Source organism: Myodes glareolus, chromosome 27 (assembly GCF_982192425.1).
Source record: "Myodes glareolus chromosome 27, mMyoGla1.1, whole genome shotgun sequence".
NCBI lineage: Eukaryota > Metazoa > Chordata > Mammalia > Rodentia > Cricetidae > Myodes > Myodes glareolus.
Genome location: NC_142052.1, coordinates 22886172 through 22899038, shown reverse-complemented (window position 1 = coordinate 22899038; position 12867 = coordinate 22886172). Strand labels below are relative to the sequence as shown.

General features: G+C 41.1%; 1 protein-coding gene across 1 annotated transcript in view; it reads right to left on the bottom strand.

Annotated features, from left to right (window-relative positions):
• The window catches only part of Smchd1 (structural maintenance of chromosomes flexible hinge domain containing 1), a 154911-nt gene that overhangs the window by 131888 nt on the left and 10156 nt on the right, over positions 1-12867 (bottom strand). The window contains exons 2-3 of the mRNA XM_048436062.3: positions 11157-11232; positions 8187-8348 (exon numbers count right to left, since the gene is read on the bottom strand). Of these exons, the coding sequence (XP_048292019.3) occupies positions 8187-8348; positions 11157-11232 (238 nt within the window). The remainder of the gene's footprint in view (positions 1-8186; positions 8349-11156; positions 11233-12867) is intronic.

Genomic DNA, 12867 nt, shown 5'->3' with positions numbered 1-12867 from the left:
AGTATTCTGGGACGCAGGAAGCTCCCTCCGCAGTTCTGCCCAGACCACCTGAGATGAAAGATGTAAGCTGCCCCGCTGGAAAAGGTACTGAGCCATGTGGCTAATGTAGATAAGGATAATGGGGTAACATAAGTTATAAGAGTTAATAAGTAGCCTGACCTAATGGGCCAATCAGTTTATAACCTTATGGAGTCTTGTGTGTGATTTTCCTTGGGAGTTGCCGGATGTGGGGTACCGAGCGGGACAGAAACCCCAACAAGCCGGCCCCTCATGTTACAAAACCCCATCAAAATTCTTCACAGACCTTGAGAGAACAATAATCAACTTTATATGGAAAAACAAAAAACCCAGGATAGCCAAAACAATCTTATTTAATAAAGGAACTGCTGGAGGCATTACCATCCCTGACTTCAAACTCTATTACAGAGCTACAGTATTGAAAACAGCTTGGTATTGGCATAAGAACAGAGAAGTCGACCTATGGAATTGAATAGAAGACCCACAAAACTATGAACACTTGATTTTCGACAAGGGAGCTAAAGGTATACAATGGAGGAAGAATAGCATCTTTAACAAATGGTGCTGGCATAACTGGATGTCAACCTGTAGAAGGATGAAAATAGATCCATATCTATCACCATGCACAAAACTCAAGTCCAAATGGATTAAAGACATCAACATTAATCTGACCAATCTGAACCTGATAGAAGAGAAAGTGGGAAGTAGTCTACAAGATATAGGCACAGGAGACCACTTCCTAGGTAGAACCCCAGTAGCACAGACAATAAGAGAATCAATGAATAAATGGGACCTCCTGAAACTGAGAAGCTTCTGTAAAGCAAAGGACCCTGTCAGTAAGACAAAAAGGCTACCTTCCGATTGGGAGAAGATCTTCACCAACCCCTCATCAGACAAAGGTCTGATCTCCAAAATATACAAAGAACTCAAGAAACTAGACACTAAAACTCTAATTAACCCAATTAAAAAATGGGGTACTGAACTGAACAGAAAATTCTCAACAGAACTTCGAATGGCCAAAAGACACTTAAGGTCATGCTCAGAGCCTCCTTAGTTGTAACATGAGGGTCAGCTTGTTGGGGTATCTGTCCTGCCCAGTACCCCACAGCAGGCAGGCCCCAAAGAAAATCACGCACAAGACTCCATAAGATTATAAACTGATTGGCCCATTAGGTCAGGCTTCTTGTTAACTCTTATAACTTATATTAACCCATTATTCTCATCTATGTTAGCCATAATGGCTCCGTACCTTTCTCAGCTGGGCAAGTTACATGCTGCCTCTTCGGTGGTCTGCGCAGGAGTGGGAGTGGAACCTCCTTGCTTCCCAAAATTCTCCTGTTCTCATTGCATCACCTCTACTTCCTGTCTGGTTTTCCCACCTATACTGCCTGCCTGGCCAATCAGCGTTTTATTAAAATATGATTGACAGAATACAGACAATTCTCCCACATCACTTAGTGATCAGGGAAATGCAAATCAAAACAACTTTGAGATACCATCTTACACCTGTCAGAATAGCTAAAGTCAAAAACACCAATGATAGCCTATGCTGGAGAGGATGTGGCGTGAGGGGAACTCTCAGCCAATTTTGGTGGGAATGCAAACTTGTACAGCCACTGTGGAAATCAGTGTGGCAGTTTCTCAGGAAACTGGGAGTCAACCTCCCTCAGGACCCAGCAATTCCACTCTTGTAAATATACCCAAGAGATGCCCTATCATACTACAAAAGCATTTGTTCTACTATGTTCATAGCAGCACTATTTGTAATAGCCAGAACCTGGAAACAACCTAGGTGCCCCTCAATAGAAGAGTGGTTAAAGAAGGTGTGGAACATATACACATTAGAGTTTTACTCAGCGGTAAAAAACAATGACATCTTGAATTTTGCATGCAAATGGATGGAAATAGAAAACGCTTTACTGAGTGAGGTAACCCAGACCCAAAAAGAGGAATTATGGTATGTACTCACTCATAAGTGGATTCTAGCCATAATTAAAGGTCTTTGAGCCCATTATTCGTGATCCTAGAGAAGCTAAATAAGAAGGTGAACCTGAAGAAAATCATATAGTTATGCTCCTGGATATTGGAAGTAGACAAGATTGCCAGGCAAATTTGGGTGCACGGGGAGTAGGGGGTGGAAGTAAGGGGAGATGGTTAGAGAGAAGGGAGAAGGGGAGGATTAGGGATAGCTTGGGGGAATGGGATGGGGGAGAGGGAGCAAGGATGGATATGGGAGCAGGGAAGTATATATCTCAACTAAGGGAGCCATTTTAGGGTTTGCAAGAGACTTGATTCTAGAGGGGTTCTCAGGTCCAAGGAGAGGTGCCCAGATTGTTCCCTGGGCAGCAGAGGACAGGGTGCCTGAACTGGCCTCGGCCCATAACCATACTTATGAATATTTTGCATATCACCATAGAACCTTCATCTGGCGATGGATGGAGATAGAGACAGAGACCCATATTGGAACACTGGACTTAACTCCCTAGGTCCAAATGAGAAGCAGAAGGAGGGAGAATGTGAGCAAGGAAGTCAGGATCAGAGGGAACCTTTATCTGACGATGGAGAGATAGAGACAGAGACCCACATTGGAGCACTGGACTGAGCCCCCAAGGTCCAAAGGAGGAGCAGAAGGAGGGAGAACATCAACAAGGAAGTCAGGATCGCGAGGGGTGCGTTCACCCACTGATAGAAGGGGACTGATCTAATGAGAGTTCACCAAGGCCAGCTGGACTGGGACTGATGGAGCATGTGATCAAACCGGATTCTCTGAATGTGGCTGACATGGGGGCTGTCTGAGAAGCCATTGATAATGGCACTGGGACTTGTTTCGTCTGCATGTAATGGCTTTTTGGGATCCTAGTCTGTTTGGATGCTCACCTTCCTAGACCTGGAGGAACTTGAACTTCCCATGGGGCAGGAAACCCTGACTGCTCTTAGGACTGGAGAGGGAGGAGGAGAGGCAGTGGCGGGGGGGGGGGGGGGGGGGGGGATGGGAGGGTACTGGGAGGAGGGGAGGAAGTGGAAATTTTTATAAATTAGTAAAAAAAAGATTAAGTTAATTAAGGAGGAAGACCCATCCTAGTTACCAGGCTGAATAAAATAGGTAAAGCCAGGTATGCTAGTTTGTATTGTCAACCTGACACAATCTAAAGTAGCCTGGAAGAGGAAGCCTTACTAGAGGACCTGCTAGACCAATGAGAGTGGTCTGTGGGCATGCCTGTGACACACTGTCTTTATTATGACTGATGTGGGAGGACCCGGCGCCTAAACAGATTCCATCTCTAGGTAGATGGTAGCAGAAGGAGCCAGTGAGCAAGCCAGAGAGTGAGTCAGTCAGCAGCATTTCTTCATGGTTTCTCCTTGAGTTCTGCTTGAATTCCTGGCCTGACTTCTCTCAATGGATTTTGACCTGGAAGCTTAAGACAAAATCAATCCTCTTCTCCCTTAAGTTGATTCAGGCTATATTGTTTATCAGAACAACTGCAGCAAACTAAGACACTAGGTGAGTATGAACGTTCAGCCTTCTCCACTTTCTGACTGGGAGGAACGGGACCAGCCTGCTTCCTGTTTCTGCTATGTCTTTTTGTCTGTGATGAAATGTAAAACTGAAAACAAGAACAAACACGCTGTTCCTTAAATTATTTTTTGCCAGGTATTTATCATAGTAACAGAAAGAATATTATATTCCTACTATATAAATCAAACCAAAAACAATGTGTTACATAACACTTTCACTATTTTCTCCAAATTAAAACTTTCCCTCCTACAAACCCTTAAGACCTAGGAAGTAAAACTGACAAGGCTCTAGACTCAATAGGCCCAAGCCAGGAATGGTGGGACACATCTTTAATCCCAGGACTCAGGACAGACAGGGAGATTTGTGTCAATGTGAGGCCATCCTGGTCTATATAGTGAGTTTTAAGCCAGCCAGAATTACAAAGTGAGATTCTGTCTCAAAAAACCAATAGACAAACAAACAAGGCCCAGAAAGCTCTCGAATCTTACAAGATTCCCCAGAGTTATCTCCAACGTTACAAAAGCAATGTGTAGTTCCTAGTTGAGCTGAATCTAAGTTGCACAGGGAGCTACAAGATACAGCTTTCAACAGTCATCACCATGCCAAGTGGGCTTCTTCGAGACACAGGTGCTTTTAAATCACTTATGCTCCTGTAAGCAACCCCAATAAAGTCATGGGGGGTTGCTAAGCTAGACTATGGTGGGATGGTTTCCTTGGTTGTCCTGGAGACCTATCTGTTCACATCTCTTCCAGAAAATCCATACAACAAACGGCAAGACACGTGTCCATGCTATTGATTCCCGGCACACTGCCAACTTTACATTCAATTCATTACTGCAGCACTATTTTATATTCTCTTCCCTAAAAAGCAACCATTTAACCATTTCTCACTCTTATTTCTCTAAAAAGAAACAATACACAGGGTGATGGTGGAGCACACCTTTAAATAATCCCAGCACTCAGCAGCTCTCCGAGTTTGAGGACAGCCAGGGATACATAAGAAAACCAGATATAAATTTCTGCTCTTGATTAATGCATTGTGTCTGTGCAGCTCATTTAAAAATGTAATGTAATAGACATCTATATTAGTCAAGTTTGTAGTCATGTTAGTTAGGTTTTCTAGATGTACAGAGATGTATTTCAGATGGATAGGCATTCTTCAAACCTTTCAAAGACTACAAAATATGGCATTTAAAATGTTTAAGACCTTAGGACTATTCATGAGAATGAGACACATCTGTTCCTGCCAGCACCAATAACTTCAAGAGGAATTGGGCATTGAAGAGGCTCCTCATGGAGTTGGTTAGCCATTTGGACAAGAAATTGCTCTTGCCTGGACTGTTTGATGAAATGGACATGCAGGACTCACAGAGAAATGACTGCTAAAATTTCTTGCTTCATGGAAATATCTGCTGGATACTATGGGCCTGTACAGAAGAACTTTGGGTAATTGTCCAGGTAACAAGATGTCTCTGTCTATTCTAGAGTTTTAAAAGTTGCTTACAATAAACTTATTGTTTACTTAGGTTATATTATATCCCTCTGGAATTTTTGATGGAGTTGTAGAATAGATATAGTTTCCCTTAGTTATGATAAAAGATAAAGTAATTTTAAATATTGTAACTAATTCTTGCTTGATACCTATTTTGTTATATGTAATTTTACTATGTTAAATTTAAAGCCTTCCATTTTTATTAAATAGAAAAGGGGAGGTGAAAAAAAAAGAAAACCAGACTTGAAAAAAACAAAACAAACAAACAAAAGAAGTAAAGAAGAAAAAGAAACAATACATGCCTGTTATCTAAGAACTTGGAAGACTGAAGCAAGAAGAATTTGAGTTTGGGAGCAGCCTGGGCTACACAGTGAGACCCATCTCAAAATACAAAACAGAAAGAGAAAGGAAGGATGGTTACACAGAAATTTAACCCAACTGGAACTCACTGACCCACATAATAGCTCTCTGGCAAGTGCTCTAAGTATTTAAGTGAGAACCATATTGGTAAATAAATCAACAAATTTACCACAAATTAGGTATGCATATGGATCAGACTTCTGATAACAATAACTAGGAAATAAAGACAATAACTAGGAAATAAGAAAGAAAAAAAAAGTATAGAACTTAATTTTAAAAAGAAAAAAGGTCCATGTGGTGGCACACACCTTTAATCCCAGCACTTGGGAGGCAAAGGCAGCTGGATCTCTGTGAGTTTGTGGCTAGCCTGGTCCTAGTTCCAGGACAGTCAGGGCTATACAAAGAAACCCAGTCTCAAAACACCACACCTCCTCCCACCATCCCACCCCCACAAAAGAAAAGGGAAATGGAACACTGAGACAAGTTTGAATTTCTGCCTCTAGAAATACATACAATTTAAATGCAATGCTTATTCTATCAAATTCAATAGAAACGTTACATGGGAAGCAGGAACAGACACTCTCCTTAACGACAAAGAGGTTAGAGAGTCAGGGGTAAAGCTTTTGTTTCACCGACTCACATACAATGAAAATCAGATCTGTCTACTGAAAACAAAATATAGAAAAGAAATGATGAATATGACTTGAAGACATGGCTGCAACAAAGTAAGGAAGAACCAGAAGCAAAGGAAAGAAAGAAAAGATCTTGGGACAAACTGCAGAGTTAAAGAAGTCAAAACCAGAGTTTCGGCAGAGATTCTCCACATTTTGATGTCATCACGGCACAGTTGAAAACCGGTACAGTGAATCTGTACAGTAGTAACTAAGCTACACTGACAGTTTCTACAGCAAATGTATTTGTTGACCACACAGTAAATATTCAGAGATTTATCCCCAAGGAAGTTATTTAAAGCTGACTCGGAATGCACACATTTAAGCGCCTATCATCTGCCAGGCACTGCTCTAGGGACTGCATAATGCAAAGATTCTATTCCTACGAGTTCAACATTTCACAGGAAGATGGGAAATAAAATGCAATCACGGACAGGTGGACAGCTCATTACGTAAAGGTGCATGCCATCAAGCCTGATTTCTTGGGTTCCATCGCTAGGCTCACATGGTAGGAGAGAAGCGGCTCCTATAAGCTGTTCTCTGATCTCCACATGCACACACGCACACCTCTGTACATATGCCCTCACGCATACAAATAAATAACTAAATGTGAAGTTTAAAAACTATAATCACACCTTCATTCTAATTTTTTTTTTTTTACTTTCTAACAATAAAACACAATTAAGAAAAAAGAATTTGGGGATGGAAAGATGGCTTGGTCGGTTAACAGTACTGGCTGCTCTTCCATAGGACCTGGGGATCTGGCATCCTCACACAGACATGCAGGGAAAACCCAATGTACATTACAAATAATTTTAATATGATTTATAACGAACATATTAATAGAATAAAGTACTTTGACAGAGTCTAGGAAGAAGTAGTTCTGGCAAACCATCTCATATAGTCTATAAGGATAAATCAGTCAGGCTATAAAGGTTTAGGAAAAAATTAAAAACATCTATTTTTTATATTTTATCTATGTAAAGTTACAAAGTAAGTACTGATTATAACTCAGCCAATAGAATGTTTATCTTATAATGTGCAAGGCTCTGGATTTAATCCACAGTTACTAAATACAAACAAATAAATGGAAGGTAAAGGGTATTTTCACATCTGGAGGCAGTTTACAGCAAGACAGGAAGATGCCTAACTTCAAGATAAAGTACATCCAGCTCTATTAATGGGCTCAATTTTTACTTTATTTTTACTTAAAGTTGACTTCTGTGCTGGAGAGAGGGCTCAACGGGTAAAACATCTCCTGTGCAAGCTTAATAACTCTGGATCCCCAGAACCCACGTAAAAGCCGGGTGTGCGGTAACACACACACCTGTAATCTCTGTGCTCCTATAGCACAGACTAGAGACTCTTTGGCAGCCATAGCAGTGCACATGGTAGAAGACAAGAAGTTGTCTTCTGACTTTCACATTTACACTGTGGCACACACATATCACACATAATTAAAAGAAAAAAAGGCCAGGCGGTGGTGCATGTCTTTAATCCCAGCACTCGGGAGGCAGAGGCAGGGGGATCTCTGTGAGTTCAAGGGCAGTCTGATCTACAGAATGAGTTCCAGGAGAAGCACCAAAGCTACAGAGAAATTCTGTCCCAAAAAAACCAAAAGTAAATAAATAAATAAAAAGGTTGGGCTGGAGAGGGAGACCAGCAGTTCAGAGCAGTTGCTGCTTCTGAGGAGAGCCCCAGATTGGTTCTTAGTGCTCCCTGTAGAATACATCCACACAAACGCATACACATATATGTGAATAAATTTAAATATTTTTAAAACAAACAAAAATCCCAATTTCAGTTTGATATATACAAATAAACTAAGAAAGTAGATCAAAAGAAGTTTCCCACGGCCTTATAATAAAGTAGAATGAAAAGATCTACAGACTATGAAGGAATGGCATCAACAACTTCCAAATATTGTACAGGGACAGGAGAGATGGCTCAGTGGTTAAGAGCACTGACTGCTCTCCCAGAGAACCTGGGTGCGCAGTACCCACATGGTAGCTCACAACTGTCTGTAACTCCAGTTCCAGGGGACCAAACACCCAAGAAAAACATCAATGTATAAAAAGTAAAAATACATAAAATTTTAAAAGAATCAAAAATTGTACAAATTACTTACGCAAAGGATTCTGTCCTTCACTTGCATAATATTCATACATGCCACTTTTAACCAGAGTGTCATAGTGAGGCAGAAAATCAATTCTTTCTTTTGTTGCTGTTAATAGTGATTGGTCAACTGACTGTAGCAGGTATAGAGTGACTCCATCTTTAACAGCTTCATCTGTAATTGAGATTTGCAATCATTAAGTGCTAGGGTAGATCAGAAACTCAATGAATTTATTCTGAATACACATATGTTATCTATGAAATGCACTTAACTGTACAGGTAAACTGTCAATGGCTCTAGTAACAAATTCCAGTTGTGAATACAAAGAGCATCAATAGAACAGGCATAAACATTTCCACAACTCTAAAATACTGAATATCTAAATTTATTTTGTTATTGTTAATAATGTGTATGTGTGTACATGAGCACACATGTGGGCAAATGCATGTCACAGTATACATGTAGGTCTGAAGACAGCCGGGCAGTGGTGGTACACATCTTTAATCCCAGCACTCGGGAGGCAGAGGCAGGTGGATCTCTGGGAATCTGAGGCCAGCTTGGTCTACAGAGTGAGTTCCAGAACTGGCTCCGTACCTACTAAGAAACACTTACTGGGGGGAGGGGGAAGGGAGGAGAAGTTTGAGGATGTCTTTCTGAAGTTGGTTCTCACCCATTGTGGGATCTATCTCAGGTTTTCAGGCTTTCGAGGCAAGTGTTTTTGGCCCTTCGTTTTGGTTTATTTGTTTTGTTTTGTTTTTCAAAATGTCAGGGTCTCATCTCTGACTGGCCTCAAACTTACCTTTCTGCCTCAGTCTCCTGAATGCTAGGATTACAAGTGTACCTACCAATGTGTGTAGCTTTGAAATGTTTATTTCTTTATTGGATACTGGGGAGTCCTGACTGGCCTGGAATTCACTATGCAGAAGGCCTTGAACGTGAAGGGATTCTCCTGCTTTACAAATGTACACCACCACGTCCAATATCATTTGTTTGTTGAAATGGGATCTCACTAGAGTCTGAGCTTCCCTTGGACTCACTATAAAGCACCTAAACTTCCTGAGTGTCATGATTATAGGTGTAAGCTACCATGGCAGCTGAAAAACATTTCCTTTTCATTCTTAGTTTTTTTTAAAAAAAACAATACAGGCTGAGCCAGCAAGATTGTTCAATGGGTAAAGGTGCCAGCTGAGCAAATCTGACAACCCAAGTTCAATCTCTGGGACCCACACAGTGGAAGGAGAAACACTATTGCCAAAGTTGTCCTCCGACCTCTGCCCTAATACGCATATGTTTAAATAAAGAAGTATAAGTCAGAAAATATTTAAAAATACAGAAACACAAGTTTACATCTCACAATTTGGTAAATTTTGGAAAGTCCAAGACTGGTGCCTAGTGAAGGTCTGATTCTTCGTGAGTGGAGTCTGCTGTGTCCTCACAAGATGAAAAGTCAGAAACCTCAGTATTTTTGAGATATGGAGTCTCAATGCCTCTACATCCTAGCTCAGATTATAGGCAAAGTACCATATACCCAGGGTGTTCTGCTTGGTTATTTTGTTTTTAAGACTGGGTTTTCTTGTGTCTTTCCTGGTTGTCCTGGAACTAGCTCATAGGTGTCTGTCTATCTCTGCCTTCCAAGTGCAGGGATAAAGGCGTGCACCACTACTACTTGCATACCCAGGCTTTAAACACTCAATTATTTTCTTTCTTCCTTCCTTCCTCTCTTTTTCTTCCAGGTTCATTATAGCTGGGTATGGTGGCACACACTTTTGTTTGTTTGTTGAGACAGGGTTTCTCAGTGTAACCGCCCTGGCTGTCCTCAAACTCAGAGATCCACCTGCCTCTGCCTCCTGAGTGCTGGGATTAGAGGCGTGCCCTGCTGTAACACACATCTTTAATCACAGCACTAAGAGGCAGAGGCAGGTGAATCTCTACAAGTTTGTGGCCACTCTGGTCTGGTCTACAAAGTGAATTCCAGGACAGCTAGGGCTGTTACACAGAGAAATCCTATCTCCAAAAGCCCAATAAAAAAATAAAAAAAGATTTATTTTATGTGTAATGAGTGTTTTGCTGGCATGCATGCCTGTGCACCAACAGCTTTCCTGGTGCATGTGGAGGTCAGAAGGCATCAAATTCCCTAGAACCGGAGTAAGGGATGGTTGTGAACTATCACATGAGTGCTGAGAACTGAATCTGTGTCCTCTGAAACAGCAGCAAGTGCTCTTAACCACTGACCCATCTCTTCAGTCCCAACACTCAATTCCTAATAAGTTAAATTATCACATGACCATCAGATGAGGATTTGCATTAGTGTGGTATCAACAGGAATGGAGAATTCCTCACTGTTTCCTTTCAGGAGAAAGAAAAGAGGACTGCAGAGATGGCTCAGCAATTAAGGACACTTGCTGCTCTTCCCAGATGAGTTTGCAGCGCCCATGTTAGGAGACACAACCACCTGCAACTCCAGCTCCAACAAATCTAACACCCTCTTCTGGACTCCGTAGATACCTACACTCACATGTCTATATCCACACACAGACACGGATACATACACAAAATTAATAACTAATAAAAGCACACCTTGTTAAAAAGAAAAGCAATCAACCCAGGCAAGGTGGAGTCCACCTGTAATCCCCAGGTGGGATTACTCAGGAGACACTAGGTCCAGGGCACTTGGGGTTACTAACGTATGGAAATCCTATGACAGAGGGGAAAGAACATGCAATCCAGCAGTTATGGAAACTTAAAAAAAGGGGGATTTAAAAAATAATGAAAGAATTCAAGTTTGCTAAGAGCTCAGTTTTGTGGTTGTCCAAATAAAGCTAAGTGGAACGGCGTGATTTCTCCTGGACCCAACTGAGAGCAGGAAAAAGTGATCCCTTGAGAACAAAGTCCTCCAGATTATCAATCCTTTGCCCAGACGGTGACGCACAGCTACTGCTCTAGCCTACGGGAAATAAACACAAATGCACATTGCTTACTTACCAAAATTATCACAGGTAATTTCTTTCCTGCTTGTAGTTGTAATAACAAACTTTTCTTCAGATGAAATACCAATTGTCTATCCAAAATTTAAAAAAAAATACATTACATAAAGGAAATAAATGCACTATTTACATTTGCAGAATGTACACATACTGATATTACAACCTTGCAACAGCTACCACACTTACTCTAGGAAATAAAGAACTCAGCATTTTAAATTTTGACTTTGTAAAATTAATCACTTGAAGCCATATAAATTGCTTAACTTTTCTGCTATTTGCTAAGAACACATGTGACGATCATCAGATAATGAAAATGTGATATATACACAGTAGACTTTTACTCAACTATAAAGAAAAGTGAATTTATGAAATTTTCAGGAAAATGGATGAAATCAGAAAATATATTAGTGTAACTCAAGCCCAGGAAAACAAACACATGTTTTCTTTCATGCATGAATTCTTGCTTCGGGTTTGTAAAATTCCTATAATTTGTCTGGAGTGTCTGGGGAGGTTCAGGAAGCCAGAAAGGGTCCCTACGAGGGAGGGAACAAGGTCCTGAAAGGAAAGAGGAGAGACAGAACATACATGATATGGAAACAGAGGGAAGCAGGAAGTTACAGTCTATATGGGCATGGGCAATGGAATGAGGTGAAGGAAGGGGTGGAAGGTTTGCTAACCAATAGCCAACACTAAAAATGTATTTTCAAACAGAAAGTCTCATAGAACCCAACTACTTTGTATGCTAATTACAAATATATCATGTACTGTGGGTGGTGGCAGACACCTTTAATCCTAGCACTTGGAAAGCAGAAGCATGCAGATCTCTGAGTTCCAGGCCAGCCAGGGCTATTCAGAGAGATGAGAATGAAACACTTCCTAACTGGGTTTAAGACCCACTCCACAAGATGAAACCCTTATCAGGGCAAAGAACCTGTGGCTAAATATGACATAGCCCCTAGAGGGGGACCTACTATTCTTCTGCAGAACAGACATAGTGTTAAACTATCTTTTAATGAGTTTATGTCTCAACCCTCATCAAAGAAGGTTCTTCCTGTGGTAAACAATGATTAACACTAACCCACAAGTGATCAAGGTACAGAGGGTAAGAGACGAGGGATGATCAGCCCAAGATGGTCCATCTACATCATACCTAGTCTTCTCAAGGTTCAGGGATCACTGTGCAAGGGTACAGGTGACTACAAGGAAATAGTATTTTCCAGATAGAAAAAGCAGCTGCACACATGATCTCCTACTAGTTGTGAAATACACAGGCCTACACAAGCCAAGCCAGCCCAGCATGGAAAGGGGAGGTAAGCATTAAGTCCTCCCCATGGCTGAAGTGATAATGATGTCATCACTGAAGCAGTGATGACAACTGCTAGGAGAGGAAGACTCAGATTTAAGGTTATAGCTCCTGTGCTCCAGCAGCTAGCTCCAAACCCAAAAGTGTACAGGGAGCAAAAGTGGACTTGATGAGTTAAGAAAAAAAAAAGAGGACACAAAGTTGGGTAAGTAGGGAAAGAGAGTAGTAGTCAAAATTATCTAAATTATCAAAGAATAGGGTGTGTGTATGTGTTGTGTGTGTGTGATATGTAATTTGTTAAGAATATTTAAGGCATTCGAACATCAGTACTCTGAATAGAAGGATAATGCTTCCCCCAGAAGACATGGGTTATTAAAAGAAAATCTCAGTGCCAGGCAGAGGTTAC